This window comes from Canis aureus, chromosome 18 (assembly GCF_053574225.1).
Source record: "Canis aureus isolate CA01 chromosome 18, VMU_Caureus_v.1.0, whole genome shotgun sequence".
In the NCBI taxonomy this organism is placed as follows: Eukaryota; Metazoa; Chordata; class Mammalia; order Carnivora; family Canidae; genus Canis; species Canis aureus.
In genome coordinates this window covers 31,513,057-31,539,829 of record NC_135628.1, presented here as the reverse complement: position 1 = coordinate 31,539,829, position 26,773 = coordinate 31,513,057, and the positions used below count along the sequence as shown (strand labels likewise).

The 26,773-nt window shown below is 36.8% G+C and overlaps 1 protein-coding gene across 8 annotated transcripts in view; it reads right to left on the bottom strand.

Moving 5' to 3' along the window:
- The window catches only part of DGKB (diacylglycerol kinase beta), a 695,680-nt gene that overhangs the window by 617,848 nt on the left and 51,059 nt on the right, over positions 1-26,773 (bottom strand). For all 8 annotated transcript variants that reach the window (XM_077856714.1, XM_077856707.1, XM_077856709.1 and 5 more), the window contains exon 2: positions 5,364-5,623. In XM_077856714.1, the coding sequence (XP_077712840.1) occupies positions 5,364-5,433 (70 nt within the window). In that variant the 5' untranslated portion in view covers positions 5,434-5,623. The remainder of the gene's footprint in view (positions 1-5,363; positions 5,624-26,773) is intronic.

Sequence of the window (26,773 nt, the reverse complement as noted above, 5' to 3'; positions counted from 1 at the left end):
TTATGATGATATTTATTGTCTCATTAAATCCTACAACAATACTTTGAGATGGATTTACTTTTCCAGGTGAGAAGCTGAGGTTCAAGTAGTTTATGTAACACTCTAAAACATGACTAAATGTACAAAATTGGGCTGGAGCTCACCACTATCAAATACTAGTCTGCCTGCAAAGCCTGTTCTCTTTTCACTAAGCCGTGCTGCATGCCTCTCTCCATGGAAGTAATTTTATACTAGGTCCAAACATTAGGCATATTGGTCCCTTATTGAAAAGAATAAGTTCATCATAATTTTGCAACTCTTCACAATGCCAGCTGCTATAAACAGTATAAAATTTATGAAAATTTGGAAGTGCTCCCACCATAATAACACAGTATTTTTCAAAAATAATTTGCATGCTATATAACACACTTTATATATAGCAAATAAAAAGCTAATCCTAAGTGACAATATGTGGGCAGATAATGAATCACTTGGAAATATTGTGTGGATTTTACATTGAAAATATTGTCATCCATGAAAAGACTTGGAGTATCTTAACCCTTTGCTATGCCATGAAACCACAGCAGGAAGCTCTGGCAAACTAATAATGTGATAAGCTCAATTCTCTACACGGCAGGAGTGAGAGCTCTCTATCTTGTAACAACAGTTTGGATGACTTTTTATAAAGAGTGGGAAAGAAAATTATACTCCTCTCCCACATATCAATGGAAATGTTTCCCATGGAGTGACTCAGCCTAAAATCCTAAACAGGAGCATGGTCTCAGCATGCTGTAGGCAGCCACAGCAGGCTTCACATTAGCTGCCTTCAGCATTTGTGGGGACAACACAGCACTGAGGCTGCCAATAGCACCAGAAGTTTCTACCTTGTGGGAAGAATGTAGTCTTACAGAAGGGGGGGTGGGGTGGGGAAGACACTGACTGTGCTCCAAAATGTGGCACTTTTCTATTGATCATCAACAATACATCCAAACAGCTAACAATAACACACTCACTCCCTTCCTATTAAAATAACAATTGTAAACAGTGATATCACTTACAACTTGCCAGGCACTACTATCATTATTTGGCATATATGAACTCGTTTGATTTAATATTCACAACACTTGACATATTTATTGTTTTCTGCACTTTACAAGTACAAAAAATGGGACACAGAGATGTTAAGTAAATTTCCCCAAACGAGAAATCTAAAATATGGGGGCTCAAGATTTGAATACAAGCTGTCTGATGTGCTAGCTGCCTAACTAGGAATGTTGTGCCAATATCACTCTATTTTTCCCTAACTGATCACAAGAAAAGCCTTGAAGATGAGAGAACATTTCTAGTTGCAGGGTGTAACGGACTGAAATGTGTCCCCACCAAATACATATGTTGATATACTATCCTCTAATATGAGAGGCCTTTGGGAAGTAATTAGAACTGGCTGAAGTCATGAGACTGGGGCCCCAATTGGATTAGTATCCTTATAAGAGTCCCGGGGAAGCTTACTGCTCTTACTCTATCCACCCTGTGAGGATACAAGGAGAAGTGGCAGTTTCCAACCCAGAAAAGTGCCCCTATAGAATGTGACCATGCTAAAACCCTGATCTTGGACTTCCAGCCTACACAACTGTGAGAATTTCTGTTATATTGAAGTCATACCCTCTTTGGGACTTTGTTTTAGCAACCCAAATGGAATAAGACACAGAGTAGGGACTCCCGAGTGGCTCAGTGGTTGGGCATTTGCCTTCCGCCCAGGGTCTGATCCTGGAATCCTAGGATGGGAGTCCCACATCAGGCTCCTGGCATGGAGCCTGCTTCTTTCTGTGCCTATGTCTCTGCCTCTCTCTCTGTGTCTCTCATCAACAAATAAGTAAAATCTTAAAAAAAAAAAAAAAAAAAAAGAATAAGACACAGGGTATATTGTGGCAGTAGTGGAGAAAACCCAAAATCATATAATTCGAGGAAATGATCTTTATGGTCTTCTCTAGGTCCCACACTGAGTAATTTGGTTTTACTGGTGTAGGGGTTCCATTAATTCTTTGATATTGATCAAGAGTTTTACAGCCCCACTCCATCCCCCAAAAGCATATGAAACACTTATTTGATATATAGCCCATATAATCTTAGTATGCTGCAAATTTAACCTTAAAACAATAACTTGTCTTTTAAATTTAATATAATGCATATAAACACCTTCTTATTGAAAGCTACAAAACAAAGTCAAGAAAGTGAATCCAATATACCATTTGCTAATAGACGGTGGAGGAATGTCACTTTGAGTTGCTATTTTTAATCCAGTTTGAAAAAATAGAAAATTGTGATTAAATAACTCAGCCAAAATCACAACTAGTAAGTATTAAAGTCAGGATTTAAACTAGGCAGTCCCTAATCACTGTAGTCCACAGAATGGTAGGTTAAGAAAAATCTACAGGTTTTGTTTTTGTTTTTGTTTTGGGTGAACACCAGGCCAAGGTGTATCTACAGCTTACTTAGAAGTAATCAAGCAGCCCGGGTGGCTCAGCGGTTTAGCGTCGCCTTCAGCCCCAGAGTGATCCTGGAGACCCGGGATTGAGTCACACGTCAGGCTCCCTGCATGGAGCCTGCTTCTCCCTCTGCTTCTGTCTCTGCCTCTCTCTCTCTCTCTGTCTCTTATGAATAAATAAATTAAAAATCTTAAAAAAAAAAAAAAGAGTAGCAAATCTAATGATCATGGAACGTGCACTATTTTTTTAACTCTCAGTTAATCAGTTAATTTGTGTCCTCATGAAATCAATTTAAAAATGTTCTTATACTCAATGTATCACTTCTTACTACCAATTTATTGAATACTCATTAATCTTTTGCCTCAGTATGCTACAACTTTTACATTTATGAGAATTTTTATTACCACTTGTTTTAGGTATTTCCACAAGTTGATTACTAAATCAAGTATTTTTATGATATCATTAAATGAACGTCATACTCCTTAGGAAAATGAAAATAGCAGTATATAACATATTTGATACTTAGGTATTAAATTCTGTTTATCAATTCAAATGGAATTTTAATATCTGAGTAAAGTCATTATAAATGATAATTTATCTACTATGGCAATAATCTACCTATTTTATTTTATTGCTTTCTTAAACATTAAAGTATATTTTAATTATCCAGCTAAATTCAACATAAGCTAAACCAAATTCCATGTTTTCTTTACTTGGGCGATTATGTCACCAAACTCCCCCATTCTTCACATCAAATCTTTGGAACTCAATTTTCACTTTTTCTCTATCATTCCCCAAGCTCTCTGTTAGTTTTAATGCTATAATATCTGAACCTATACTTTTCTAATCATCTTTCATCATCCACATTATTTAGTCTATTCTGGTAGCCCACTGGCATGATGCTAGTCTCTTTCCATTACCATATACCATCCTTGTTTTTCCCAAGTTACACTCTTTGCTTATGCTGTTCTACCCTTAAAACCCTACAATTACCACTCACTGCTTAACTCAAGTTTACCATTATATGTTTCAATTCCATCTCATTTTTACATCCTTAACTGCACTTACAGCCTTAATTTATGGTATGGCTAAATATGACTTCTCTCCCTCAAATACAGGCTCAATTTTCCTTCTCATCTATATTATTTTCTTCTCTGTTTACCTTAAACCTATTCTGTAAGATTCCTCTCAGATCCTACTTGTTCCATGAAGACTTCTCTTTCCCTATCTCCAGCTGCATACTGTCATACAGAATCCCAAACTCTGTGGCACTTAAAATATTCTTCCTAGATACATAGTCATTTACCCATTAGTTTCTAGCCTTCCTTAAACATCCTTGAAGGGAGGATCCATATCTGTTCATATCTGTGGTTCCTTCAGTGCCAAGCAGACTTCTCTCCCTAAAGAAAATGCTCAGAAATATTTACTTAACTATTGGATATAACAAAACAGCAAAGAGCATATAGAAATTGGAAAACTTAGGCAAATCATTTTTAAATCAATTTAGAAATTATCAAATATAAAAATGCAGACAGGAATTTTGTACCAAATATTTGTAATAGGATAAGAGGATTAAATGTGCTTTCAGATGCTCAAAACAGTTTTTGAATACGAGGAGCACATTTTGATGGCAGAAATTTCTGCCCCCCAGCAGCAATAGCAGTTGTAATTTTTATTATTGACTAAGAACATGGACATGTTCTTATGGCTTTGCATCTTCATTGCAAATACCCAGCAGCAGCCTCACAACTTCATCCAGAACACTTCAGCACTCTAGTGAGGAAGACTCTAGAAAACCTGTGAAACTGGCCTTTTCAGATAAGTGTTTATTTTTCACTATTATCATCATACCTATTACTTATTATTTCAAATTATTCTCCTGCCTCTCCCTCATAGTCTTACTCCATCCATTCCTTCCCTCCTATACACCACCCTCTTCTCTACATAAGCAACCCTGCTGCTTCAATTTTTGCCTCTTCCATTCTTGTGCACTATCAGTTGTTCTCCTCTTTCTAAAGCTGCTTCCATTCCCTTCTTATAGGCACCATGTTATTCCCCCCACTTTTGCCAAGATTGTTACATTCTCGGTGTGTTATTTTTTCTCTACTCATAATCTTCCCAACTTTTAGGTGCTTCCGATTTTTCAGTTACTTCCTTTCCTCTCTTTAACACCTTGACCCAGCTGTTACTCATATTTATAGTTGAAACTCATTTCGTGAAACAGACATATTCCTGAAAATCTGTGTTAAAAATAAAATTCTTTATAAATAAAATCATACTGTTTATGTGTAAAGAAAGTTAATATTTAAAAATAACTTACTATAAGTTGAATTGCCATGGCCTACCTTTTGTATAAATACACACGCTTGAAAAAGTTGGCTGAGAACCTAATATCTTCTAACAACCTCTAATTCCAACTCTACAATGTATCCATAACTCCTTGTTCCCAGTCCTTTTTCTTTTTTTTTCCAGTCCTTTTTCTAATGCTATGCTAACAAACAGAAAAACAACAACCACACAAACCCCTCACTCTCCCCCCTTCTGTTTGTCCTTCTTCTCAGTTGCAATATCAACAATTTCCTTTTACCCAAATTGTCTGATCTTTTGCTTTAGTTCTGTTACAACTGGAATGTTTCCAGGCTGTTTTGCAACTAACATCATTCCTTTTTTTTCTAGATTTTATACTAGGTTTAAATTTACCTTTTGCTAAAAAAAAAAAAAAAAAAGTTTAACTTTTTTTGCCAAAAGGTAGTCTCAAGTAGACCTACCCGCAAACACAAAAGACATACCTACATCTATCCCAATGCTGAACAGGAACTGTAATCTGTTCTCATAAATAATTAGTATCTTGTTTAATGCAAATGCCAAATCAAGCACATGAATAATATGAATACTTACACTCAGCATATTTCTGAAGTTGGGAAAATTCTGAGGGGCTGAGGTGGACCCACTTCTCCTGGTTTGTCATGGTGGTAGTGAGAAGTCTCTTACATACCAGGTGAGGAATTCTTTATTCAGGTGTTTGGCAGGATTCTATGCTTCAAAGTTTCCACATGGCATGTTTCATTATAAAATATCTCAAGCTCTCAAAATATGCAATCTGTCAACATGAAACCACTGTGGATGGGAGTTTGTAGTTTCAATAATACATTAAAGACCTGCAGAAAAAGAAACATAAAAATAAAAAGATCAGCACTATTGCACAAAGAAAAAATTGACAAGTTATAGAATGTTAAGAATTTTTAAATTTCTAACAATATTTGTCTTCCAATCCATGAGCATGGAATGTTTTCCCATTTCTTTGTGTCTTCTTCAGTTTCTTTCATGAGTGTTCTATAGCTTTCTGAGTAAAGATTCTTTGTCTCTTTGGTTAGGTTTATTCCTAGGTATGCTATGGTTTTGGGTGCAAGTATAAATGGGATCAACTCCTTAATTCCTCTTTCTTCTGTCTCATTGTTAGTATATAGAAATGCCACTGATTTCTGCACATTGATTTTAAATCCTGCCACTTTGCTGAATTCATCTATGAGTTCTAGTAATTTTGGGGTGGAAGGTTTTGGGTTTTCTCCAGAGCAGATCATGTCATCTGCAAAGAGTGAGAGTTTGACTTTTCTTTGCTGGTTCGCATGCCTTTTATTTTTTGTTTTGTTTTGTTTTGTTTTCAAATTGCTGAGGCTAGGATTTCTAGTACTATGTTGAACATCAATGATGATAGTGGACATCCTTGCCATCTTCCTGACCTCAGTGGTAAAGCTCTAAGTTTTTCCTCATGGAAAATTATATTTGATGTGGGCTTTTCACATATGGCATTTATGACACTGAGGTATGTTCCCTCTATCCCTATATTGTGAAGAATTTTAATCAAGAAAGTATGCTGCATTTTGTCAATTTTTTTCTGCATCTATTGAGAGGATCATATGGTTCTTGTCCTTTCTTTTATTAAAGTAGTGTATCATATTGATTTGTGTATGTTGAACCACCCTTGGAGCTCAGGAATAAATCCCACTTGCTGGTGGTGAATAATCCTTTTAATGTACTATTGGATTCAATTGGATAGTATTTTGGTGAGAATTTTTGCATCCTTGTTCATCAGTGTTATTGGTCTATAATTCTCTTTTTTGGTGGGATCTTTGTCTGTTTCTGGGATCAAGGTAATGCTGGCCTCATAGAAAGAGTTTAGAAGCTTTCCTTCCATTTCAGAACAAATATTGTTAAAATGTGTATGCTACCAGTGCACCTGGGTGGCTCAGTGGTTGAGCATCTGACTTCGGCTCAGGTCATGATCCAGGGGTCCTGCAATCAAGTCCCACATTGGGCTCCCCATGGGAGCCTGCTTCTCCCTCTGGCTAAGTCTCTGACTCTCTCTCAGTGACTCATGAATAAATAAATAAAATCTTTTTTTTTAATGTCTATGCTACCTAGAACAATCTATACATTCAATACGATCCCTATCAAAATACCATCATTTTTTTTTTCACTCAGTTGGAACAAAAAATCCTAAAATTTGTATGGAACCAGAAAAGACTCCACATGGCCCAAGAAATGTTGAAAAGAAAACCAAAGATGGTAGCATCACAATTATAGACTTCAAGCTCTATTACGAAGCTGTGCTCATCAAGACAGTATGGTACTAGCAAAAAATAGGCACATAGATCAATGGAACAGAATAGAGAGCTCAAAAATATACCCTCAATTCTGTGGTCATATAATCTTTGATAAAGCAGGAAAGAATATCCAAGGGAAGAAAAAACAGTCTCTTCAACAAATGGTGCTGGGAAAATTGAACAGCCACAAACAGAAGAATGAAACTGGATTATTTTCTTATGCCATACACAAAAATAGACTCAAAATGGATGAAAGACCTAAATGTGAGACAGGAATTAATCAAAATCCTAAAGAAGAACACAGGCAGCCACCTCTGTGACTTCAGCTACAGCAACTTCTTGTTAAACATGTCTCCAAAGGCAATGGAAACAAAGGCAAAAATGAATTATTGGGACTTCCATCAAGATAAAAGCTTTTGCACAGCAAAGAAAACAGTTGACAGGGCAGCCCAGGTGGCTCAGTGGTTTGGCGCCACCTTTGGCCCAGGGCGTGATCCTGGAGATCCGGGATGGAGTCCCACGTTGGGCTCCCTGCATGGAGCCTGCTTCTCCCTCTGCTTGTGCCTGTGCCTGTGTCTCTGCCTCTCTCTGTGTGTCTCTCATGAATAAATAAATAAATCTTAAAAAAAAAATAAAGGAAAAGAGTTGACAAAACCAAAAGACAATCAACAGAATGGGAGAAGATATTTGCAAATGTCTTATCAGATAAAGGGCTAGTATCCAAAATCTATAAAGAATTACTCAAATTCAACACCCAAAGAACACATAATCCAATCAAGAAATGGGCATTACTCAAATTCAACACCCAAAGAACACATAATCCAATCAAGAAATGGGCAGAAGACATGAACAGACATTTCCCCAAAGACGTACAGACAACAGACATAAAAAATTCTCCACATCCCCCAGCATCAGGGCAATACAAATCAAAACCACAATGAGATATCATCTCACATTGATCAGAACAGCTAAAATTAACAAGTCAGGAAATGGACAGATGTGGTTAAGGATGCAGAGAAAGGGGAACCATCTTACACTGTTGGTGGGATTTCAAGCTGGTACAGGCACTCTGGAAAAGAGTATGGAGGTTCCTCAAAAAGCTGAAAAGAGATTTACCCTACAATCCAGCAATTTCACTACTAGGGATTTACTCCAAAGATACAAATGTAGTTATCCAAAGAGGCACCTGCACCCCAATGTTTATAATAGCAATGCCCACAATAGCCAAACTATGGAAAGAGCTCAGATTCCATTAATAGATGAATGGATAAAGAAGATGTGATATAGATAGATAGATAGATAGATAGATATACATAATAGAATGGAATACTATTCAGCCCTCAAAAAATGAACTGTCATTTGCAACAACATGGATGGAACTAGAGGGTATTATTCTAAGTGAAATAATTCAATCAGAGAAAGACAATTATCATACGATCTCACTCCTATGTGGAATTTAAGAAACAAAACAGAGGAACATAGGGGAAGGGAGGGAAAAATAAAATGACAAAATCAGAGATGGAGACAAACCGTAAGACTCTTAATCATAGGAAACCAACTAAGGGTTGCTGGAGAGGAGGGCATGGGGGGATGGGGGCTGGACATTAAGGAGGGCACATGATGTAATGAGCACTGAGTATTACATAAGACTGATGAATCACTGAACTCTACCTTGAAAACTAGTAATATAGCATATGTTAATTAATTGAATATAAATGAACAAATAAATATAAAGAATGACTAATTTCGAAATAATGTATTTCAAAGTTCTTCTATTTTGTGTAATATTCAATTTTTAATTGTCCATGCACTCTTTTTTTAAGATTTATTTATTTATTCATGAGAGACACAGACTGAGAGAGAGAGGCAGAGACATAAGCAGAGGGAAAAGCAGACTCCTTGCAGGGAGCCCAATGTGGGACTCGATCCTGGATCCCGGGATCATGACCTGAGCCAAAGGCAGGCACCCAACCGCTGAGCCACCCAGGCACCCCTGTTCACGCACTCTTTAACATTTTCATATATATTTCTAATGCCAGATCACAGAAATAAATATGATTAAAATACAAAATGAAGAAAATTTCATAAAGTCCATTTCATAAAACATTTTTGTTATTGTTCAATTATTCAAATTTCACTTTTCAAGAACAAACAAGGATGTCATTTTTATCAATCTGAACTTATCAATGCTGTAAAATCTAAACAATTACTATTTAAAAATCTAGATCAAATCATTAAAAGAGGCTAAATAGGGGATCCCTGGGTGGCGCAGCGGTTTGGCGCCTGCCTTTGGCCTAGGGCGCGATCCTGTAGACCCGGGATGGAATTCCACATCGGGCTCCCGGTGCATGTAGCCTGCTTCTCCCTGTGCCTATGTCTCTGTCTCTCTCTCTCTCTCTCTCTGTGACTATCATAAATAAATTAAAAAAAAAAAAAAAAGAAATACTTTAAAAAAATAAAAATAAAAAAATAAAAGAGGCTAAATAAGCTCTATACCTCCCTACACATAAAATCAGCTAGTATACCTGATTTCTGACAATGGTTTGAAATGGCCCTCAGTAGTAGTACCTATATTTGAAATCAGACAAATCAATTCTGGGGGTCAGATAAATTGTGTTTTCTTTTTTCTAGCTATAAAATAAAGAGAATAGTTTTAATTTTATAATTTGTAAAAATTCCAATATAATTTACCAAATTAACACAATTCCAAATGTCTGACAGACTTGCATAATGATAGTAGAAAAACTACTATGATTCATGCTTAAAAATAAATCCCTCGGTTGTCATGGACCTACATTCACTGCTACATCTATAAAAGCAAACAAAATGAAAAACCATCTGGTCTCAACTTTTTATTAGAGACAGTAATCAATTGCTCAAAACCAGACTGGCACTGTGATCCTTATAGAAAATGAAATATTTAGCAATAATGACTTAAGTTTATGAAATTGTATGACTGAAAAGTTTATTTATGCAGATGTCATTATCTCAAGCCAAAGTACCTATAATATTTGGCACTAGTGCATAACCTTTCTTCAGCATCTCAATATCAACCCCAGGACCTCACTGTCACATCCTGTCATCTCCGCTTTTAAAAAAGATTCCTGTTGGTCTCATATGTTCAGAGACCCCGCACTCAATTTTACAAGAAGATAGTTTGGTATTTAATTGGAAAAAATGAAGATACTGATGTGTTAATAAAAGCCAAATTGCGAGGTCTCTTTTTCCTCCCAGGGAATGCTGTTAAATCACAACCATAACTTTGTAAAAATAACGCAAACCAAAAGGAATGGGAACATTTGATGAAAATTTGTGTCTTCCACCTAGTGTCTTCCAGCTGATTTCATCCTTCTCATTGATTTTATCCTAATTCTTTACTTCTCTAGGCTACATGCAGTTTTGATGGGACTAATAAAACAAGGTGTGCTATTCTTTCCTATCCAAAGAGAGACAGATGATTCAGTAACTTGGCACATGAGAGTGTCTCATAGGGCTTTAAATGTTGGTTGGAGTTATTCAAGGACGAGATGAAAATAGTTGTACCTAAATGATTACACCAATTAATTGGATGCCTGTCCACATATGAGCCTGACTGTCCAGCTATTTTCTCACTTCTAGAAACAAATAACATTTTTTTTCAATTAAGAATTAAATGGGCTTGGGGTGCCTGGGTGGCTCAGTTGGTTAAGCATGAGCTTCAGTCTTCTGCTCAGGTCATGATCCTGGGGTCCTTGGATCAAGCCTGGCATCAGGCTCCCTACTCAGTGGTGAGCCACTCCCTCTGCTTGTGCTCTCAATCTGTGTCAAATAAATGGATAAAAATCTTTTTTTTAATTTTTTTGATAAAAATCTTCAATTAAAAAAAAAATTAAGTGGGCCAGAATCAATTTCTGTTGCCTACAACCCCCAAATCTTAACTGATCATAATGGAAGTTCATTTATTCATTCAAAAAAAAGTTTATTTATCCCTTCTGTGTGCCAGAAAGCATTCTAGGCATTAGAAATACAAAAAAGATCAATAGATATAAAAAAATGCAAATAGGGGGATCCCTGGGTGGCGCAGCGGTATAGCGCCTGTCTTTGGCCCAGGGCGCGATCCTGGAGAGCCGGGATCGAATCCCACATCAGGCTCCCGGTGCATGGAGCCTGCTTCTCCCTCTGCCTAAGTCTCTGCCTCTCTCTCTCTGTGTGTGACTATCATAAATAAATGAAATTAAAAAAAAATGCAAATAATACTAATTACAACAACCTATCGGCTTTACTGGGAGCTTATAGTATGCATGGCAATCTCCTCACAGTATTTGTGTGTTAGATCATTGAATCTTTAGAAAATAACTTTGTGAAGAACCAAGAGTTTCTGATTTCGGAAAAATAAAGAAACTGGTACCAGATTAAAATTTGGTAAAACATGACAGATACTGCTACAAACCCAAACAATGGCCGCTCTCCCCTTCTTCCCTGGTAACAGAATTCTAATCTTTTTGAATGAAAATTTATCCACCTAAAGAACTACATTCTTCAGTTTATTTGCATAATAAAGTGGTCAATGTGGTATAAATAGATGTTGGGTAAGGTATACAGAAAGGTTCTATTTTGCAAGTGCTCTTTTAACCTTTTTTCCTCTTCCTGTAACTTTCTGCCTGGAATATTAACATGTTGGCTGCAAATCGAGCAGTTCTTATATACTTTTGAGATAACTTTTAGAATGGAAGGCATATGTGAGAATAGCAAAATCTCATAAAGTAGACCAGGTAGGCAAACAGCTGACGAAAAATTTGGCCTATCACCTCTTTTTCTGAATAAAGTTTTGTTGGAACCAGAAAGAGGCCACTTTTCAAAAGTGATTTCGATGTTAAATAAAGTCTGGGGAATTACTCTGAAGGCTGTCATGAATAATAGGTGAAAAATTAAAAAGACCAGAAAAATGATCATTTTGGAAAAATGTCAATGTCTTTGTTTTGTTTCTTGCTCAAAGAGCAAGCTTTGTTTCTGCTCACTTGTCTTGCTGCAATAGCTTAACTGGGCCCCTGAGCTCCCTCCTTTCCTTAATGTGCCCTATTTCTTGACATCCATGGATAGTCATGAATTAAGGTGATTCCAGAGTCCTGTCTGATAAATTACCAATAAAAGGTTAATTAATATATGAGAATAGTAATAAATTGATTAATTAATTATAGCTTTATACCTTGCTAGTTGCTCTTAAATTTATTAAACTTCCCCAGTTACCTAATTAACTCAAATTTAAAACTCAAATTTAAAATGACTGGTTAACTAACATCTTTCAGATCTCTATATGAATCCTATCTTCTCAGTAAAGTGGCACCTGGACATTCAATTTAAAATTGCACATTCATGCACACTATCCCTCCATCATGCTTTTATTTGTTTTGAATATAATATCTTATCAAATATTTAACTTACTTATATTATTTAAAACTTGTTTCCTCATGTTACAAATTAGAGGTAGCATGACTGGTTTTGAGCCCTGGTAGGATTCCACAAAAAGGATAAAGCAAATAAACATATTTATTGCATTTTCCTTTGATTATCATCCAGATGCATGTATAAGGGCCTAGGGCAGGCCACTCCAAGATGAGCCATTTTGGCATAAAGATTATTCTGAGCTGAAGGCAATAGAAACTCTATAGGATGAAGAGATACTTTTGTCCCTCAGGTAAATATATAGAAGAATCTGGACTGGGGCTCTTTCTAAGAATAAGAGATATTATTAGGAATACTTTTTGTCTGAGTGACCCATCTTTATGGTTGGGCAAATATCTAATTACCAAACAACTGTCTTTTTCTTATCACCCTGTGAATTGCATCCTGTTCCACTTAAACCCCAGAGCCCTACCCCCTTTTCCTTTGTTCAGTATGACATATACACCTTATTTGCCTGTCTTTGGAATTTCCATATCTATGTAGATTCCCTATACATACCCTGTTATTTCTGATTTTCTCCTGTTAATCTGACTCATGTCAATTGGATTCTAAGTCTAGCTAAAAGGACCTTGGAGGGGGCAGGACATTCTGTCTCCCCAATATGTGCATTAGATTCTATATCATCAAAAAAAAAAAAAAAAAAAAAAGATTCTATGTCATCATATCCTCTCCTGTGCTCTAAGACTAAGTCCCAGGAGGGCATGGATTATTGTTTTTTTTCTTCATTGCTGTTTTCCTACAGCTTAAAAGAATGCTTTGTATACAGTAGCTGGTTAATAAATAATTTCAGTATAAATTCTCATTTATATGCTCTTTTTGTAAAGAAAAACCTGGGTAGGGGTGCCTGGGTGGCTCCAGTCGGCAAAGTGTCTGCCTTGGGCTCAGGTCATGATCTTGGGGTCCTGGGATCGAGACCCCATCGAGCTCCACACTTGGCAGGGAGTCTGCTTCTCCCTCTCCCTCTGCCCCTCCCCCTGCTCATGCTTGCTTTCTCTCTCTCTCTCTCTCTCTCTCTTTCTCTCTCTCTCTCAAATAAATAAAATCTTAGGAAGGAAGGAAGGAAGGAAGGAAGGAAGGAAGGAAGGAAGGAAGGAAGGAAAGAAGGAAGGAAGGAAGATAGACATGGGTAGCAGAGATAGAAGGAACCTCTCAAATTGAGAAAGAGAAAATGGTGTAAAAAGGGGTCAGGAACAGCAATCTCTACAGGTTTCACTTTTCCTAGGGGCCATCAATTTTGTTCAACTCAATAGAAATAAACAAAAGAAGTTGTAGTTAGAGGCACAAAAGTTTTGCAGTAAAAAAAAAAAAAGACTTAAAAGGCATCCAACTCTTGGTTTCAGCTCAGGTAATGATCTCAGAGTCCTCTGCAACCCCTCCTCCCCAATAAGTTTTTTTAAAAAAACCTTATTTTACATAGTTTTTAAGTACTTCTTTTTTTGTTAAATATAACTAGCTCCATATAAATGAGCAACATTCCCAAGCAATGCTTTCAATTATATGTTAACCAATTTATAATAGCATATGAGCATCAGGACTATCTTTAAATTATTTTTCTATATCTGACAAAACATTACATCACTTTCTTTTATTTAGTATGATCCTGTCAACACAAGTCCTAGCTTTCTGTATCAAAAATAGCTTCTGTGAATTAATCTAATGCAATTTGCATTTTAATAAGAGATATTTTAAAAATAATGGCAACCCTGAAGGACTCAAAGTAAATTCTCTTTGGTTCTTGGATTTGGTTTATTTCGACACAAATACAGTTTTTGAATAAAACTTACTTATAATCCTTCTCCTAGTGGAAGCCTTTGGTTTTACAATCCTGGTATTGGCCAACTCTTATGATGTGATGTGACGTGTAGTCAATTAGGAAAAAATAAGGGTGGGGTACAAATGGGGCTTTCCTACTCAAATATTTTAAACTAGTTGAACATAACACAATTCTGTATAAAGAGAAAAGTTGTGTGTATAATATTAAATCAAGAGGAACAGCTATTCTTCATGCCTCAGAAAGAGATGGGAATGATGGCAACACTTTATCATTTCTGCCCCTTTATAAACGTGTGGAAAGAGAGACAATATTCAGTAGATTCCTGATGGTACATTCACAGATTTGCTGTTCATAGGCAAGTGGTTTCTTCAGGTGGGTAAAATGAAGCCCAGGAAAGACCCACTTTGTTGGCTGTTGGAAAGCAGTCTAATGCTGGCATTCTCATCTAGTCCATGAATGTGCCATTTTGCTTAGTTGTTAGTAGGAAATAACTATGTTGCAGTAATTGAAAAAGGTTCTTTGGCCTATTGTACTTTGGCTAAAAAAGATTCTCCACAATTAGGGAAGGAAATAAATCTCCTATGAAGAAGTTACAGGCAGTATCAAGATGAATGAATCTGATAGACTGGATTTATGATTTGTTAGTCACATTAAACATAGGTTTCTAAATAATTATTAAAAGTCAATTAATAATAATAATTATTAAAAGTCATCTCATGACTACAATCATTGAATGAAGTTAACACACATTAAAGCTTACTAAAAACTATATATGTGTACAAATTTATTTATTTACTTTTTTTTAATTTTTATTTATTCATGATAGGCACACAGTGAGAGAGAGAGAGGCAGAGACACAGGTAGAGGGAGAAGCAGGCTCCATGCACCGGGAGCCTGACGTGGGATTCAATCCCAGATCTCCAGGATCGCGCCCTGGGCCAAAGGCAGGCGCCAAACCGCTGTGCCACCCAGGGATCCCCACAAATTTAATTTTATTTCAATTTAATGATTGAAATTTTTAGTGGGTCTGAAATGTAATAAACTCTAAATCATTAGGTAACCAATGGATAAATCATAGGAAAAAAAGTGGGAACCAAAATATCAATCATAAAATTTCTGAAAGAAAAGTAGGATTATCCTAAATAGAATATTAATGCTATCATGTAATTTATAATTGTTTCATTTATTCATGAAAAGAACAACATGCTAGGCACTTTGCCTATAGTGAAAAGCAAAAAAGATATAATATCTGAGTTCTTGGATCTTGTTTGGGGAAAGATGTACATTAAAGAAAGCAAGTACACAAATAATCATCCCAAACTATAATAAATTACTTTAAAATGCAATGGAATTCTGTGAGAGAGTACAACGGTGTCATAATTTAGAGATTTAAAGAGCAACTCATAAACAAAGTTTAATTTAAACTGAATGATAAAAGTTGAGTAACAGTTAAAAACTTGAGTGAGAAAACATGAGCTGAAGCCTAAAAGTGAGATTAAAAAAAAAGAAAGAAAGAAAGAAAATTAGAAGATCTCCAAAGAAAGTAGATGTGATTAAAGCCTAATGGGCAAGAGGGAAAGGGGCACAAGGTTAGACTGGAAAAACAGATAAAAAGTACAGCATGAAGATTCTTAGAGGCCATATTGAAGATTTATCATAACTGAATTATGAAGCCATTGGCATATTGACCAGAGATAAACATGATCCATTTATCTTTTAAGAAGTCCATTCTAATCAGGCAGCCCAGGTGGCTCAGCAGTTTAGTGCCACCTTCAGCCCAGGGCCTGATCCTGGAGACCCAAGATAGAGCTCCATATCAGGCTCCCTGCATAGAACCTGCTTCTCCCTCTGCCTGTGTCTCTGTGTCTCTGTATCTCTCTCTCTCTCTCTCTCTCTCTGTGTGTGTGTGTGTCTCATGAATAAATAAAAATCTTAATACAAAAAAAAAAAGAAGTCCATTCTAATAAATGGATGAGAAGGTGACAAGAATGGTAATGGAAAGGCCAATTAGGATGCTGTTTCAGTACCGGATAGGGCTGGTGATGGCTTCCAATATGGAAATGATAGTAAAATGAAGTAAAAGGCCAAACTCAAGATATATTTTAGAAGCACAATTTTACAATGAATGGGATATATTTTGTGTAGGATAAGGGGATGAAGAATGACTCCTATAGTTTTGGCTTGAGCAAACCATACAGAAAAGGTGGCATTTAAAGAATTACTATTGGGTGCATGGGTAGCTCATTAGGTCAAGCGTCTGCCTTCAGCTCAGGACATGATCCTATTGTGTGAGAAAGGTAGCCCTGCTTCTCCCTCTCCTGCTGCTCCTCCCCCTCACTTGTGCTCTCTTTCTCTCTCACTCACTCTCTCTCTCTCAAATAAATAAAACCTTAAAAAAAAGAATTATTATTTACTGAAATAGTATCAGGTATAAGACAAATCAGTATTTTGTTTGGGAATGTGTTAAATTTGAGAAGGAATATCTATATTGATAGGGCTAGCAGATAATGAGATAAGCCTAGGGTTAATAAAAGAGAGATAGAGGTCAGATTTTGTGAGTTGTCTGGTATACATAGTATTTTTAAAGATTTGGGCATGCATACATTTGCCTGATAGGGCTCCCATAAAGCTGTGTCTCTAAGCTCTAACTTTAAGAAAGAATGTGCATTCAGTTACAAAGATTTTATGTAGTAGCTGACTGCCTCTACTCTTGTTGTTTTCAGAATACACTCAGCTTTTCAACCACGGTCACAGTCTTCAAAGGCAGAGGTCAAAGACTAAAGATGATGGATGTACTTATGACCATGCCAGTTTGTGTCCAATGGAGGACATTATTTGCTTGAGAATGACCCACTGGACTGGCTGTTATATCTGCATTGCGATGTGAAGCTATTCATGTCCAACTCAGCATCTCCTACACCGCCTTTCTTCTCTCGCGTATCAAAGGCGCATCATTGTTTGAAGGCTGTCTCAGACTCCTGGGTGGCTCAGCAGCTGAGTGTCTGCCTTTGGCTCGGGGTGTGATCTTGGGGTTCCAGGATCGAGTCCCCACATCAGGCTCCCTACATGGAGCCTGCTCCTCCCTCTGCCTGTGTCTTTGTCTCTTTCTCTGTTTCTCTCATGAATAAATAAATAATCTTTTTAACAAATTTTAAAAAATGAAGGCTGTCCCTGATCCTGATTTTCCTCCCTTTATTTTTCACAGGAATAATTTCCTGGTAAGCCTTTGTAATTCTAATGCCATTTTAGTGTTTGCTTCCTTGTGAAGGACCCATGTGTCAGGATTCCTTTTTTTTTTAAGATTTTTATTTATTTATTCATGAGAGATAGAGAGGAGAGAAGCAGAGACACAGGCAGAGGGAGAAGCAGGCTCCATGCAGGGAGCTCAATGTGGAATTCCATCCCGGATCTCCAGGATCACGCCCTGGGCCCAAGGCAGGCACTAAACCGCTGAGCGGCTGAGACCTCCGGGGCCTGCCCCAGATTCCTAATAGGAAACAGTACACTTAAACTGGGCAAGTAGGAGTTTATTTTTTTATTTTTTTTAAATTTTTATTTATTTATGATAGTCACAGAGAGAGAGAGAGAGAGAGAGAGAGAGAGGCAGAGACACAGGCAGAGGGAGAAGCAGGCTCCATGCACCGGGAGCCCGACGTGGGATTCGATCCCGGGTCTCCAGGATCGCGACCTGGGCCAAAGGCAGGCGCTAAACCGCTGCGCCACCAGGGATCCCGCAAGTAGGAGTTTAATAAAAGGATTATCGAAAAAGGGATTAGGTAGTTATTAAAGGCTGGTCCAGTATACTGGTCTAGCAAAAGTTGGGAATTTATTGATCCTAAACCTGAAGGGACTAGCAATGATGCAACTAAGAAACCTCAGAATAGCTGTATACACAGGGTCATCCTATGGGAGCCATTGTCTTAGGTAGCAGGATTCACCCATTTTCAAAGAACTTAGCTGGGGAGGAGGTCAGGAGAAATGACCCCCCCCCCCCGACCTTGTACTCTTCCAACTCTCCAATTTCCCCCTGTGCCTCACACTAACCAAACCCAATCATAAGTCATAGGGCAAAGACAACCACTAATGTCATCTGTAGAAATAGACTCAGGAGGCACCAAGCAAAATGGAAGATAAAGAGGGAATCTGAAGGGGCAAATTTGAAATATTAAGCACAACTGGGGAAAGAGTATGATGTGAGAAAGGGGGCCCAGCACAAACCTCCAAAGAGTTCCCATATTTAGAGATTGGAAGTAGAAAAAGACCACCATTCCCCCAAAATAGAATATGGTATCACAAAGACAACAACAAAAAAAGAAAAGAATCTTTCAAGGAGAGGATAGAGGGCACTTACCAAAAGGTTCTGGGCAGTTAATGAGACAAAAATTAAAACATCCAATGGTAACATGATGGTCACCGAGGACCTTAGCAAAACAATTTCTCTGAGGCTAGGCAAGTCAAATTGGAACAGGTTGCAGAGTAGAACTGAATTTGGGAGGGCTGTGAATACCATCAACTCTCAGTGAAGTGTGATTGTGAGGAGGAGTGGAAAGCTAAAAGTAGCTATCCAAAAAGAATATGGAATCAAGGAATTTTGCTTGCTTTTTTTGTTTGTTTGTTTGTAGGAATCGCTGGAACAAATTTTAACATTGAAGAGAAAGGTTTATAGTGAGAATGGTTCAAGTTTGGGAGAGAAAGGAAGTGATTAGTATTTCAAAAACCTTAAAAAGGCCTTTTAAAGTCCTTGTTAGCAAGAGGAGATAAGTTCCAGAAAATATGTGAGGGCCAAAATTAATCTTAACAATAAGAACAGATGCAAGTAGTTTTGTAGATTTGGCGTTTAGAAAATGGAAGATTTAAGGCTGATAACTTCTATTTTCTCAAAGATATAGTTATTAACAGATGGTTTGATTAGGAAATGATGGGGAAAGAGAGAAATAAGATTGGGAAGATATGAAAAAAACACAAATGTGGGGCTCCTGGCTGTCAGTAGAGCATGCAACTCTTGATATCAGGGTGTAAGTTCAAGAAAGTATCAAGAAATCTTTATACATTAGGTATAAAGATTACTTAAAGGGATGCCTGGGTAGTTCAGAGGTTGAGCATCTGCCTTTGGCTCAGAGCACGATCCCAGAGTCCTGGGATCAGTCCTGCATCAGTCTCCCTGCATGGAGCCTGCTTCTCCCTCTGCCTATGTCTCTGCCTCTCTCATTCTCTGTGTTTCTCATGAATAAATAAATAAATAAAATCTTTATTTAAAAAAAGATTACTTAGAAATAAGTAAATAAATACAAATGTGGTAAAGTGAGCTCACTAAAGGCATGTAGTAAGAACAGCATTCAGAGTTAAAAGCCAATGGGATATTGCTATTCATAAATTTGAACTAAAACAGCCTGTTTTTAAATTATTAATTTATAGACTAAAGCATCTAAAGGACAATTAGTCATATTCTTAATCTACCACTTTTGAATCAGATAGATCTGTATTCTCATTCAAATTCTGAACTGTCTGTCTTCCCTATGTAAAGTGAATCATTTAACCTGAGTTTCAGTTCCTTTCTCATGAAAAGTCGATAATACCACCCACTCCCTGGAGGTATTAGCAGTTAATGAAATAACATGTGCATAATACATAAGAAATAAAAGTTATTCTCTCTCCTTGCTTTGGTTAAATAAGGATTTAAGCTATATTTGCAGTATGGAATGTGAACAAACATACAGTATGCATATATAGGGGAAATAGACTAAAAGTCTGCAAACCTTTCAGAAGACCATGTAGGTGGCTTAATATAAGATTCATAATTGTGTTATTTTTGACTCTGCTGACACATAAAAATCTAAGACAAAAAAATCCAAGGGAATCTTTGGTGATGTAAAACAGGGAACTCTATGAAGCTTTGTATTATCTGTATTTTGTAGTCATAATTTCAAAGTTGGATTATCAATTTATTTTTTTCTTTTTAAGAACATAGTTAATTTTCAATTCTCTTTCTTTTTGAGATAGTTTTAGGGAGAATACCCTTTAGAATAGAGACTGGAGGATTAGGTAAAAATGGTGATCATGTATGGAGGTAGAACGTTTCTCAATATGAAATACTAAATGTAAAAAATGCTTGGCCTAAGATTCTACTTTCCAACCACAACAACATCGGTTCATCTCACATGCAATTGGAGAACCCTGTTGTACTGGTTCTAAGGTAGGACACATAGGCAGAGGAAAAATTATTAAATTTCCTTACTACTTGCAGCCTACTGACAAGTCCTTGAGGTGGGCAGAGTGACTTTCCTATAGGGACTGGAAGCTGACACTTTGCTAAGGACAAAAGGCAATCTTAGCTCAACCCCCAGGATCCTGTAAGTCTACTTTAACATATAAAAATTACTTTGGAAACTTCATTTCTTATCACTACCCCCCCACACACACACACACACACACACAAGATACAGGCTGTGAACCATCTCCAAGTATATGACCCACTGATACTAGTCTGAAAGGCCTCATTGACTAAGGGACAGGTAGGGCTAGGTAGGGAGAAATAGGTAGGAGGCTATGTGATCAGGCTCACATGGTGACCACAAAGAATGACCTGATCTCAAAGAGGAAGTAAGCCATTAAAGATGTTATCACCAGAATGCTTGGGTGGCTCAGGTCATGATCTCAGGGTCCTGGGATTGAGTCCTACATTGGGCTCCTTGCTTGGCAGGGAGCTTGCTTCTCCCTCTGCCTCCTGCTCCCCCTGCTTTCATGCACACACTCTCTCTCTCCGACGAATAAATCTTAAAAAAAAAAAAAAAAAAAAAAAAAAACGTTATCACCAGTCCTTACTCAAACCAAGACATCACAAGAATGATAAGGCCACAAGTTCCCTGGTCAGTTCTAAATAAAAGACTGTTGGTGGAGACCCATCTTGGCAACCCTGTCAGGATCCCTCTCACTCCTGAGAGTTTTTTCTGTATCCTTGCTGAATAAAACTCTATCACTTTACTCATTCCCCGTTGTCCACAAGATTCAATCTTTGGCTCCATGAGACAAGAACTTCACTTTCTTGTTACACTTCAACAAATGTTGTGTATTTTTCCTCCCCTTGTATTTGTGAGTACCTTTGTGGCTAACTTTTAATTAAGAGATTACAGCAGAAGTGATGCCGTATGACGTCTGTGGCTAGATCATAAAAATATCACACACTTCAGTGTGGCTTTTTCTTAAGACACTTGCTCTTAGAAGCTAAAACCAACATATTTTAAGAAAGTCCAAACTGGCCTATGCGAAGAGACCACTTGGAGACTCCATGCATATGTGCACCAGCCACCAGCCCAGCTGAAGTGCCAGTGAACAACCAGCATCATCCCCCAAATATGTGAGTGAAGATGCCTTCAGATTCCACCCCAAACTGTCAAGTAGCCCTATCTCCAAGCTAGAAGTTTTTTCAGAGGAAGCAACAAATAAAGACAGAGACACAATCCAACCTATTCTGCCCATTCTAAAGGCTGACCCCTGAATCCATCAGCCCAATAAAATGATTGTGTTATAATTCTGAGTATTTTTTTTAATTTGTTATGAAAGAGTAAAAAGAAAAACTAACTTAGAACAATATTTGACACAAATAAAAAGTACCAAGAATATTATTTTACGGTTATTATTATTACATTTTTGCATATGCTGAATGAATTGTGTGTGTGTTTGTAACTCTTAATTTACCCTTCCTACATTACATGGTCTGATTCATATTGCTATGAATTTTCCATCTTTCTCTGAAGTGTGGAATAAAGTCTTTGGGAGTTGAGTATAAATATTTAGCATAGGTTTTCTTCTAAATTTGGACTTCATAGTGATGGATTGCTGAAAGATTGAGAATCATGGTATAAAAAATAAGAACCTAGCAGAATACCTTAGAAAAAGGTAAAGATCTCAAAGCCAGAATGATAAAAAATCCATTTTGTGGGCCATTGTTCTGTTATGGTTTACTAGGGAACAAGGCCCGTTTGTGTCTTTTACAAAGATTTTCCAAACACAAATATAATCCCATATGAAGAAGAGAAAATGCGAAAGGATAAAAGATAACCCACAGATACTGAATACTGATTAAAGAAAAATGCTGTTGAATGTTTTTGTTTGTTTTTCCAATCTATTTGACCTGGGACTTTTTCAACAGAAATATGTTTCCTAGAATGCTAATTATTTCAAGTTGATACATTTATCATTACTGTATCTCATGCCCAACTCAAAAAGCAGAAATTCACTAAATTGACTGGATATTGACACTTAATTCTCCAGCTCTTTGCCAAAGAGCCTCGGATAAAATACATTCAGACTTTGTATTAAGAATGCATGTGTTTACAATTTTTTCCTATTAATTAAAAAATAATAAATTCAGTCTCAGTCACTTCCTGGAATTTTATGATTGCTGGTAAGGAACTAATATCTTCCAAACCTTTAATCCCTAGAAAATAATCAACTCTAATGCTATTATTCAACTTCAAGTTGGAGTATATAACTGCCTAAGGAAAATCATTATTGCAGTCCGCTGGGGACCTTTTTACCAAATGAAATTTGATGTCTGCTCTGAGAAACAAGTAATGCTTGCAGTAAATCCACAGCATAAAACCAGAGAGCTGTATTCAATTTACAGACACAGAGATAGATGTCAGTAATAGAAAAATACATATTATGGCCATATAGTTTTGCTTCTTTCTTAAAAAACCCACTATCTTAAGTTTTCCATGTACATCATAGCTTACAAAAAAAATACCACTAAAAAACACAATATAATTTGCTCATTTGATTTCTTTTTTTGTTGCTAGCTTTGAAATATAAAATGATACTGTTCTCTCTTTGAGAAAAATATTAAACTTTTCTGAAAACTACCAAGAGTTCTGGAGTGCCTGGGTGGCTCAGTCAGTTAAGTGTTCAATTTTTGATTTAGGCTCAGGTCACAATCTCAGGATTGTGAGACTGAGCCCTGCGTTGGGCTCTGTGCTGAGCATGGAGACTGCTTAACATTCTCTCTCTGCCCCTCCTCTCTTGTTAAAGAAAAAAAAAAGAAGTTATCAAGGATTCAGGATTAGTGATATTTTAACCATAAACGGTAGAAATTTTTAGAAGTGAGCTTGAAAAACTTTTGGAATATAACTATTCTTCTCAGATATGTATGTAAAAAAAATGGTAATTATTTGAAATTTCACATGACACTCTGAAAGCAAAAATACAGTCCCCCATCCCCCTGGTCATTGTATTACTGAACACTTTTACCACATCTCCCCTAACTCATCAACAGGACACACTCTTTATTCCATTATCAGCACAACAATCAAAGTACTCCTTTCTAAAAGTCCATCTGCATTAGTGATTTCCACATTTGGCATCTTGTAATAGTTCTTTATTACCTATAAGATAATATCCAAGTATAGTTAAACATATACCATTCAACCATAAACTCTAAACTAGTTAAGAGCATGCCATTTTATTACAGTAACTTTAGAACTGTGCACATGCTAAGACTTTGAACAATATTTAACATCTCTAATCTTTTATTCACATTTGAATGAAATGATAACACAAATGATCTTAGGACTAACTCTGTTGCTAAAGGCGCCATATTTATTATAAGAGATGAGCGAGCTGAAAAAAATATATATATTTTTTTTTTACAAATTAAGCTTTTATTCTTATCCTGTAGAATATTATCTATAGAATTAAAATAAAACTGAGTAATGAAATTAGTCTGCAGTGTTTATTACTTGACATATAGAAAACAACAACATTTAAAAGTTTTTATAACCAAATTAGTATAAAAAATGACTCAAATTCTCAACTGGAATAATCGCTGGGTAAAAGCATAATGGGGTGTAATGCATTCAAGAAAGCCTGCAGGACACTTAAAGAAAAAAAAGCAAAACAGAAATGTTGACAAATGAAACAGTATTACAAAGGTTTTAATGTAGGTTTCTAAAAAAAAGTTATTGAAATTAAAGTACTCTTTTTAAGAAGAATTCAAGGTGTGAAATGAGGTTGTAATATTTTAAATCAGGTCTACATCAAAAAAGATTGGTGAGAGCAGCAGCTGTTTGGAGATCAGCAGAGAAATAGCACGCCTCAGCCTCTCCTGGTTAGAATGGCCTAAATTTAGCAGCACTTGGAATTCCAGGGAGAGCCTAAATCACCCTGTGAGATCTACTTTGAACTAACAAATTTCTTTCTTCAAGGTTCTTTCAGAGACAGAATATATATCCCTTCCACTTAGTGGTACAGTTTTAATCTTGAGATACTTGTTACAAATATGTGTCTATGTCACATTAGAAAAGGATTAAGAACTGAAAATTTGATTATGTAAACCTGCATTTCCATTGACCAACAAACATAGCTGACTCTCAACACAAATAAACACACATACATGCATACAAACACACAAACATCCACCCCAAAACACATATGGACACATTTTGTCAGAGATCAATTGAGCATTTTGCCTTCCTAGGTCATAAATGATCAAGCCCTTTAAAATTTCAGGCATTAACCAAAAGACTTTTTGAATGAAATGTTTTTGAAAAGCTCAGATTCTTTCTATACTGAATTTGTTGTCCTTGGTTTTGTTTCTAAATATTAATACCTTATCTGACGTTGATTAGATATGAATTTTTTATATAACTCCCCTTCTATTCTTTTGAAGAGCAGATCCTGTGTATTCTAAAATATATTTTTTAACTGAGAATAAGGCATAAACAATAAGAACATAAAGTACAGTATATAGAAGATAATATATAAAATATTGTTTTGTAGTAATAGTAATGATATTTAATGTCAATATGGTAGGTAGAAGCTAGATGTGAGCAATGGAAGGAAGGTCCTGAGGCAGAGTCCCACATCCTTGAGAGACACTAGCTGGAGGCAAAGACCGTGATAAATAGCACACATTAGAAGCCCAAGGGAATAACATCCTGGCCTTGTGACTTCCAAGACCTTGGGGGCTAATAGACCAAAAACCGTAAGTTCAGAGCACTGAAGTTCTCTTCCACCTTGGCCCCAGTCATCCCTAGACTCATCATAATACTTTTGCATTGAGGCTATAACTTCTCCCCCAGAGAAAGGCTGCCATGCTGATTCTGGTAAAAAACCTTGTGGGGGGCAGCCGGGGTGGCTCAGCAGTTTAGCACCACCTTCAGCCCAGGGGATCAGGTCCCACATCAGGCTCCCTGTGAGGAGCCTGCTTCTCCCTCTGCCTGTCTTCTTTGTCTCTCTCTCTCTCTCTCTCTCTCGTTCTCTCTGTCTCTCATGAATAAATAAAAATTTTAATTAAAAAAAAAAAAAAAAACCTTGTTGGGTCAACAACCAGTCCCAACCTGGAGAAGTAGTCTCCCAAATAATTGGAAGCAGCCTCCATTAGCAACTGTACACCACAGTTGCTCCCAGCCCAGAGAGACCAAACAAATAAATACCCAATCCCCAAACAACCCAGGGGCTCACTCTCCCACCTTGGGAGTGTACTTTCTGCTTTAATAAACTGCTTTGTGCTTGCTACTTTCCTTCTGGCTGACTTTATTCCAGCAGGGATCTTCAGTAAATCTTTTTGTGGGGAATTTAAGAACTGAAACTTCTATTCATATAATATGGACTCTCCTGTCAGTAACAAATATACTAATTTAGAAAATATATGCATTAGTAATTAACATTTCCCTAAACTTGTAGTGTGCACTTGAATCTCTGAAGCACATATTTCTATTTTAATGATAAAAATGATGCTTCAATAAAATGTAAATTCTGATAGCATTCAAGACACTTTTTATATAGGAACTCATAAGTAAATAACTTTCAATTTATAAATTCATCCTTATTTCCTTATTATCCTCCTGAGGTTTATTTCCACGAGTTGCAAAATCCCAGATTAAAATTTGAAAACTATCAGCTGTACATAATACAAAGATCCCAACCTATCCTTTGAAAAAAAAAATATTCCTATTGAAATCCAAATATAAAAGTTACAATTGATCTTTACAATTGATCTTTTTTTCTGATTGGTAAGCATATATATTTTTGACTCATACACACATGAGTTAGGGACAAATGGGGCTAGGCAGGGCTAGCTAGGGGGTCACAGAATCAGCCTCACAAAAATCCCAAAAATGCTGAGGTGTATGGAAACCAGAGATAAGGGAACAAGCCAGACCACCCTGCCTTAGGTGTGGGTGGGGAGAGTGTCTTTTTTATGACAGTCATCTGTGATCAACAAAGAATAACCAGACCTCAAAAAAGTAAGCCATTAAAGATGTTATCACCAGGCCTGACTCAATGATGATATCAATAGACATGTTCAAAGGATTTAGGTTCCCTGGTTGGCTTTCAATAAAAGACTAATCCTACAAGCCCTCAGTGCCAATCCTATCAGGAACCCCTCTCACTTCTAAGAACTTTCTCTGTACCCTCACTTAATAAACTTCTATCGCTTTTCTCACTTGCCTTTGTCCACGAGATTCATTCTTTGACTCCGTGAGAAAAGA